The sequence below is a fragment of the Piliocolobus tephrosceles genome, unplaced genomic scaffold (assembly GCF_002776525.5).
Source record: "Piliocolobus tephrosceles isolate RC106 unplaced genomic scaffold, ASM277652v3 unscaffolded_40578, whole genome shotgun sequence".
NCBI classification, from domain to species: Eukaryota; Metazoa; Chordata; class Mammalia; order Primates; family Cercopithecidae; genus Piliocolobus; species Piliocolobus tephrosceles.
This window is the reverse complement of record NW_022324952.1, coordinates 1-8553: the sequence shown is the minus strand read 5'-3', so window position 1 is coordinate 8553 and position 8553 is coordinate 1. Positions and strand designations below refer to the sequence as shown.

The window sequence follows — 8553 nt, the reverse complement described above, 5'->3', positions numbered from 1 at the left end:
ACAACGTAGGTCAGATAATTTCACCATGGCCACTTTTTACACAGAGAGGCTGAAACAATCTGAACACAGAGCACGAAGAGATATTTTGATAATTCTTACTCTACAGGAATCCAAATTGTTACTCAACAACAACAACAAAAAAAAACAGGTCTCCTTCTAGGAGGGCATTCTGCTGCTGACAAATATGATATGCTTTGTGTTTTTTACCCAAAAATAATTTGAGATTTGGGATTTAAGTTTATCTTCAGTTTCTCTACTCAATTCCGACCTACCGGGTCAGTGGTTGTGATCAGTAGATAAGAACAGCTCCATCCTCTCGATGCCCCCAGAGCAGGGGAGGAGGGTGGGCTGGAAGTGGCCAGAACTGGGTGAGCTCACCCTAGAAGCCTCCTCTTCCTCCCTATTCAGTTACTCCCCCTTTCTTCTCCAGATCTGGGAAGCCTTCCAGTTGGGGGCAGCAGGACAGCCTCCATTCCCCCCGACCCCACCTCCCACCCCCGGGAGAGGTACTGTTGGGAGAATGCCCTCCTAGAAAGAGACTTGGGTTTTGCTCCCTAGGAGCCCTGGAATAGCTTTGGCCAGAATTCCATGTCTCCCATTAGTACCTCTCCTGAGGAGAGGGCCTCCCTTTCCCGTGATCACCTTTTGCATCCTTTGTTAACCTCCAAGTCTACTTGGTGAAAATGGCCCACGAAGAAGTAACAAGGGCTTTGTCCCTAGTGTGTCAGGTTTGGGCACCAGTGCTGTAGTGGCTTTCTCTGCTGCTCTTTGTGCATCAGCAGACAGATGTGGTTTACATAGGAAGAAAGACTAATGTAGGCAAATATTTGCTCTTTCTTCAGCAGCCCTGAAAAGATGGTGGCCTGGGTGATTCACCACTCCTTCCTCACGTCCTTGATTTTATTTGAACTCAGTTCGATATGCTCCTCCCACCGTTTTCCTCTTGGAAGCCAAACCCCTTTGTCATCTATATAAGGTCCACACCCCAGGAGCTGAGTGATTGCAGAAACTGGCCTTCCATCTCTCTCAGACACCAAGCTGCAGGTCCAGGTAAGCAGTCCAAGAGATGTTCTCAGGTGCCGCTTCTGCTTCAGGGTTGGAGAGGAAGAAGCTAGGGCCAGTCCACAGCACTGAGAAAGCTTGGATGATGTTAGCACTGAAAACAATGTGACCCAGGCAAACATCAGCTGCAGGCAGAGGGGTCGGGGTGGAACGTGCAGGCTACAGAGCATCCATGGAACTGGAAAAGAAGGAGCCCTCAAGTTGGGGGAGGCCAGCATTTTTCTTTGGAATGCAATGGAATCCTTTATGATGCCAGTGTCAGGCACTGGCCTGAGTTCCCTTACGCTGTAAGACAACAAGACTCTGTCACCCATGGTCCTAGATGTTGGGGATACAATTTGGTTCATGATTTATTCAAACTGATGTTTTGATGAGCCATTTGAGCACTAGATACAAATGTATTTTGGATCAAAGAAACGCCAGTATTCAAAGATAGAAACTGACAGGATTTTAGGTCACTTCGTAGGTCACCACCTAAAGGGGAAAAAGACCTCACTTTGGAGAGTGGCAATAAAACGCTTGTGGAGAAGGATACACGTGAGTGTCTCATTACACAAAAAACCTCAGGAAGTGGGACGGACATCTTTCTGGTTGACCTGAGACCGAAACTGTAAGCCAGGGAAGCCATAGGTGGGAGCTGGAGTTCTTTTTCTAAGAGGCCTCTTTTCCTTCTGTCTCCTTTTCTCAATTAGGCTTTTCCGAGAAAGTGAGGCCACCATGGCTCTGGATAAGTCTGTCATCCTGCTCCCTCTGTTTGTCCTGGTGCTACTGGTGCTGGGCTGGGCCCAGCCTTCCCTAGGCAGTGAATCCGCGGCCGAGAAATTCCAGCGGCAACACATGGACTCAGACAGTTCCCCCAGCAGCAGCTCTACCTACTGCAACCAAATGATGAAGCGCCGGAATATGACACAGGGGTGGTGCAAATCAGTGAACACCTTTGTGCACGAGCCCCTGGTAGATGTCCAGAATGTCTGCTTCCAGGAAAATGTCACCTGCAAGAACGGGCAGACCAACTGCTTCAAGAGCAATTCCAGAATGCACATCACAGAGTGCCGCCTGACAGACGGCTCCAAGTACCCCAACTGTGCATACCAGACCAGCAATTTGGAGAGACACATCATTGTGGCCTGTGAAGGGAGCCCGTATGTGCCAGTCCACTTCGATGATTCTGTGGAGGACTCAACCTAAGCTCAGAGCAGCGAGATATCCCACCTCCCTCAACCTCATCCTTTCCACAGCTGCCTCTTCCCTCTTCCTTCCCTGCTGTGAAAGAAGTAACTCCAGTTAGGGCTCCTATTCAACACACTCATGCTTCCTTTTCCTGAGTCCCACCCCTGCGTGATTTTGGGGGTGAAGAGTGGGTTGTGAGGTGGGCCCCATGTTAACCCCTCCACTCTTTCTTCCAATAAAACACAGTTGCAAACACTTGATTTCTGAAGTGGTTCTGTCTAAGTACTGTTTCTGGCATCGCCTTCCAGCAAGGGGTAAGAAGGGTAAATCTGATTCGCTTTGGAGAACGGTGAATGAAGTAATTAAATGCTTTCCCTTCTGACTTGGATTTTAGTGGCTTGAGAAAATTCCTTTCCTTGTAGATTCCTTGATGCCAAATCTAAAACTATTAAGCGTGGGCTGTTCTAGACAAAAGGGAGCAACAGCCTGGGACACTGCCATGCAGGGTGAACTGACAGAGGGGTGAAGCTCAAATACAGTCATTCTGTGGCACAGAAGGAAGGAGAGTGCGACCTCAGGAAGACCCTGCTTAGCCTCAGGATGAGGAAGAAGAGTCAATGGAATTATGATCCTAAATTTCCATTTTCCTTTTTTTTTTTTCTTTTTAGTAAGCTATTACTAAATCAGAGAAATGGGCACCTCTTAGTTGGAAAGTCAGAACCTTCCATTTTAGAGCTAGAAGTGACTTTGGAGAGCATGGAATTGAGGGATAGCAAGTAGATTTCAGTTTGTGTACCAACTCTAATTGGAAGTGTCGGTCGGGCATGGTGGCTTACACCTGTAATCCCAGCATTTTGGGAGGCTGCGGCGGGTGGATCACCTGAGGTCAGGAGTTCGATACCAGCCTGGCCAGCATGGTGAAACCCCATCTCTACTAAAACTACAAAAATTAGTGGGTCATGGTGGCGGGTGCCTGTAATCCAGCTACTAGGGAGGCTGAGGCAGGAGAATCACTTGAACCTGGGAGGCGGAGGTTGCAGTGAGGTGAGATGGTGCTGCTTCACTTCAGCCTGGGCAATAAGAGCCAAACTGTGTCTCAAAAAAAAAAGAAGTGTCTACCCAAAATGCTGTAGAAAAACAATTCCGGACAGTGATATGGTTGAACAAGAGCCTCTAATGAAGGAACAAGAGGGGGAAGGGTGCGTGTGCCACACATTTGCCATCCCTGACCAAATGTAACCCCTGCCTTTCCAGTGACTTGCACATGGCTTGTTGCTAGTTAGTGGTACAGCTGGAACTAGACCCTAGGTTTCCTGACTTCCAAGCCATTATTCCAACCCAGGAAGAAAGCTCCCCACCTCACTAAGTGCTGTGGAGCGGTAGCTCTCTCCCAGAGCTTGCTGGTGGGCTCTCACAGGCTCCCAGTGTACTGAGCCTGTGAGTCCACTCCATTCTTGGCAACCCTTCCTGACAGCCACTGAAAGACTACCTTTGCATCTGTCAACACTTAATCATTACATTAGATCCCTTGTTTACAGTGACATCTGGCTCCAGACAAGGTCATAGAACTAGAGAAAGGCCCTATTTTCCACCAACATGACTAGTTCTGTCCTTGTCGTTGTATACTACATCTATAAATGTTGGTAGAGGCTGTGATTTTCTAACGTAGAGTAACTCCTCAGCCCTGGGGGCTCTGCATAAGGAAGAAAACCTACAGGTGAGAAGGTCTATTCCCACACTTCTGTGGCAATGGGGATCTCACTCCTTATTAGCAGTGAGAATGGAGGACAAAAAAAGAGGAAACTTTGAGTTTCTAAATATGTCTCCCTTAATCTATGTTTTTTCTTAAGGTTATCTCACCCTTGTTCCTAGCCCCAAAGCTTCTCATTTTTCCTCCTGCTAATCTTACGAGAACACTTTAGTGAAGCTTGTACACTTACTCACTTGGAGTTTTGCCTCCTCCATATCTGCACATTCACCAGCTATGACTTCCAGCTCCTCTCACCTTCCCTGCCATAGGACTCCTGGGGATCCCACCTGGGGCATAAAGCAGTAAGTGGAGATGAAGTGTTCAGGTGCACCCCTGCATAGCCAGGAAGGCCTAGGGAGGCACGGAGCCCTGAATAGGAGGGCAGAAGGGGAAGAAACGAAGCCAGGTCTCCGAGAGGACCAGATACAATGAAGGAGAGAAGCACCACAGCCACCTGGGGACAAATAAGACATCTCTGACCTGTAGGGGACGCCATTGTTACCCCCCAAATAAAGTGGTGCTAACACTTTCTAGGAGATGAACTACAGCGGGTGAATCTTAAAATCGAGGTGCTGACATATGAAGATGGATATCTGCATAAAGGCAGAAATGATCACATCCAGTTATTTTTCTGAAAAGGATACTGTTAATTTTCAAAAGATTCTTCAAATAAGCTTAAGGAATTCTGCATTCTCAGTGGAGAGGTAAATATACTCCAGCAGATCAGCTTCTTCTTTTTTTTTTTTTATTTTTTTGAGACAGAGTCTTGCTCTGTCCCCAGGCTGCAGTGCAATGGCGTGATTTCAGCTCACTGCAAACTCCGCCTCCCGGGTTCAAGTGATTCTTCTGCCTCAGCCTCCCGAGTAGCTGGGATTGCAGGTGCATGCCACCACACCTGGCTAATTTTTGTATTTTTAGTAGAGACGGGGTTTCACCATATTGGTCAGGCTGGTCTCGAACTCCTCACCTTGCGATCCACCCACCTTGGCCTCCCAAAGTGCTGGGATTACAGGCGTGAGCCACTGCACCTGGCCCAGACCAGCTCCTTCCTACCCTGGCAGCTGAAAGTGTACTCAGAAAATTAGAGGACCTTCTGCCTCTCTGACCTGCTGGTCCTCCCTCCACTCCAACCTCTCTCTATGGCAAATTCTTCCTTCAATTCTAGTAGCAGATAGGCCTCCTCCTCCCGGCACTACCACACATCAAAACAGGTCAGTCGTCTACACCTGCAATGAGTTCAATTTAAAGATTAACTGATCATTGCATAAGGTTCTTTCTTACTCCTCAATCAGTATTCTCACCCTGAACTTTCTCTAGACTTGGGAAAGGAAAGGTGGCTCCCAGCTCCCAATCTTGCCTCTTTAGACTGATTCAGACCTCATGGAGCACGTGGGAATGAACTGTAGGTGAGCTCTGAATCTCAACGCCCATCAAGGGAAGCAGACTTTAATACTGCTTTTGGGATCCATCATGAAGGTGTCCCAGCCCTCCACATGCATGATTCATGATGCATGATGGAGCCTTAAGTAGAAGGTATAGAATGAGTGTGCCTCCCGGAGACTAGCCACTGGCACACCTGGAAGCATATCAGAACAGTTTCCCAGAAGCCACTTTCTGGGGGACAAATTGCATAGTACCTCTGCACCTCATTCAGTAATTTGCATGTCTTTTTTTTTCTTGTGGCTTTCAGTAAGCATGGCTAGGAAGGTACCTTCTCAGCATCCTCCCTCCATGAGTATCTTCCTTCCCATGCCCTTATGTTGCTGCTACCACTGTTGCTGTCATCATCTTCTTTTTTGAAATTGACTTTATTTTTTACAGCAGTTTTAGGCTGACAGCAACAATTGTGTTCTTAAGTAACAATAAAGAAGGAGTTGTTGATCTGAATGGCTAGTCACAGGCATGTTTTACTAGAGAGCATGGTGGTGGTATTTCAAAGCTCATTACTCTCATATGCCATTCTCTAGTTTCTTCTTAGAAACAAGTCAGTCTGAGAAGGGCCTATACTCAGGGTCATCTTCCTTCCCTTTCCACCTAAGAATGCATCAGGGTGGACAGTCGGCCAGGGTGCTTTGTTTAGTCCTAACTCTACAGTCAGCTCCCTGTGTCCCTGAGGCAAATCTATATCCCTCTCTGGACCACAGTTTCCTAATCCGTAAACCCAGGGGAAAAGACTTGATAATCACAAAGTCCCCTTACACTTACGGCTTGCTTGATGAGTGTCCACACTCTTTCTAGCAGTACTGGGCAGCAGAATGCAGTTTCTGGCTAGGTAGGAGCAGGCATTTTTGGAAAAGTTTTGTCACTGAAATCTGATTTATTTCAGAGTTACCCTCTCAACACAAAGCCACATTTAGAGGTATGGATCACCCTGGAAGATGTCAGACACCCTTCTAGGACTCAGGCTCTTTAGACAGCCTCTGAGACTCAAAGCTGGCAGGTAGACCCCTCCAGGGCTCACTGGACTTATGGGCCCTGGGAGCTCATGAGGATTTTTGGCTTGGCTCAGAGCTCACGGATGGCAGAGGCTGATGTGGATGTGAAACCAGGGCAGCAGGAGAGAATGGAGGAGTGGGGTCAGGAATTTCCTTGGCTTTATTGGAAGCATGCCTAATGAAGGTGGAGGGCTAGGCAACACCTCAGGACAGCCTGTCCGATGGCCTTTCTTCCTCACTTCCCATTACTCTCCAGCAAACCCACCAAATAATTATTTAAGGGAAGGATTCTGAGATAAGGGGAGCTGGGGCCATTGTAACATAGAGAAAAATCTGTTTGCACGGGGACGTGAGTGTGTATGCTCATGAGTAGATGTCCATGTGATCATGTCTGGAGATCTGTGGAATTAAGGGACATCAGGGTAGGAAGGACAAGAAGGGCCTTTAGTGATCTGACTCCAAAACCTTCATCGTAGAGATAAACAAACATAGGCATGAAATCAAGAATGGAATAAAGAAACCCAGGTCTGTTGATTCCCAGAGTGTCTGCTTTTATGCCCTATCTCCAAATTTTCTCTGTTTAAATATATATATATATTAATTGTCATACAGTAAAATTGACCTTTTGGTACACAATTATATGAATTTTAACACAGGTATATATTTGCATAACTAATACCACAATCAAAACACAGAACAAGGGTCTTTCCCTCTCGGAAGTCCCCTCTCTCACGAGAGAGAGCTGTTTTCCTTTTCCTTTTTCCCTCTTTCTTTTGCTTATTAAATCTCCACTCCTAAAAAAAAAAAACGCCCCAAAACACAGAACATTTCCTCATCCCAAAACTCTCCTCGCTATCTATCCCTTTATAGTAACTCTCTTCCCCAACCCTAACATGTGGCAGCCACCAGTTTGTTCTCCTTCACTATAGTTTTGTATTTTCAAACTATCTTACAGATAGAATTGCCTAATAAGTAACCTTCCAAGACTGGCATGTTTTACTCACCATAATGCCTTTGAGTCATCCAAATTGTTGCATGTAGCAACAGGTCATTCCTTTTTATTGCCGAGTAGTAGTACATCATCATACGAACGTTCCACAGATTTTTCTATCTTTTACTTACCACTTAAGGAAGCCAGAGTTTACTTATCCATTTACCAATCGAAGAACCATTTGAGCTGTTTCCAGTTTGGGTGACTATGAAGAGAGCTGCTTTAAACATCTGTGTACAGGGTTTTGTGTGAATTGGTGGAAGAATAGACACACAGATCAATGGAACAGCACAGAGAGTCCAGAAACAGACCCACACAAATATGGCCAATTGATTTTTAACAAAGGTGCCAAGCTTTTCAAGAATGAAAGAATAGTCTTTTCAACAAATGACATTGAAGGAATTGAACATCCATATGCCAGCTGGGCACAATGGCTTACGCCTGTAATCCCAACACTTTGGGAGGCCGAGGTGGGCGGATCACTTGAGGCCCGGAGTTTGAGACCAGCCTGGACAACATGGCGAAACCACGTCTCTACTAAAAATACAAAAATTAGCCAGGCGTGGTGGTATGTGCCTGTAATCCCAGCCACTCAGAGGCTGAGGCTGAGACATGAGAATTGCTTGAACCTGGGAGGCAGAGGTTGCAGTGAGCCGAGATTGTGCCACTGCACTCCAGCCTGAGCAGCAGAGCAAGACTCTGTCTAAAAAAAGAAAAGGAACGTCCACATGCCAAGCCCCTCCCCTGTCCCGAAAACTTCCAGACCTTAAATATTCACCTTCCTGCCCCATATCAGCAACTCTATGCTGGTGGAGAGATCTATGAAATTCTTCTGAGTCCTAGACCCATCAGCTGGATCTGTTCTAAGCCACAGCTTGAGTAAGTGGGGAGCCTTAAGGTTGGGGTAGGGCAAACAATGAAGAAGGCAGAGGAGATTAGAAGAAAGAAGGTAGAGGGAATTTTGGATATGGCTTTAAGGAGTAAGTATGGATGGACTTGAAGTACAAAGGGATAATAAAACAAGATAAGAGAGGACAGTATAGCTGGGTGCCTAATTCTCTTGGTTCTGTTAACTGCTTGTCCTGGAAGGATATAATCGATGAGGTCACTCTGAAGTAAAAGGAGAATCCACTTTTTTTCTCACG

General features: G+C 46.5%; 1 protein-coding gene across 2 annotated transcripts; it reads left to right on the top strand.

Annotated features, from left to right (window-relative positions):
- Positions 1 to 896: 896 nt before the first annotated feature.
- On the top strand, positions 897 to 2492 carry LOC113223283 (ribonuclease 1B pancreatic). 2 transcript variants are annotated; one of them, XM_026452772.2, is made up of 2 exons: positions 897 to 1050; positions 1755 to 2492. In XM_026452772.2, the coding sequence occupies exon 2, from the start codon at positions 1780 to 1782 to the stop codon at positions 2248 to 2250; it is 471 nt and encodes a 156-aa protein (XP_026308557.1). In that variant the 5' UTR covers positions 897 to 1050; positions 1755 to 1779; the 3' UTR covers positions 2251 to 2492. The 2 variants fall into 2 exon arrangements, with proteins under 2 accessions (XP_026308557.1, XP_026308558.1); XM_026452773.2 differs by lacking the exon at positions 897 to 1050 and adding an exon at positions 1432 to 1599.
- Positions 2493 to 8553: the final 6061 nt, after the last annotated feature.

What these genes read in the sequence shown, in the direction of transcription:
- LOC113223283 (XM_026452772.2), top strand. Translation starts at nt 1,780, where the DNA reads ATGGCTCTGGATAAGTCTGTCATCCTGCTCCCTCTGTTTGTCCTGGTG.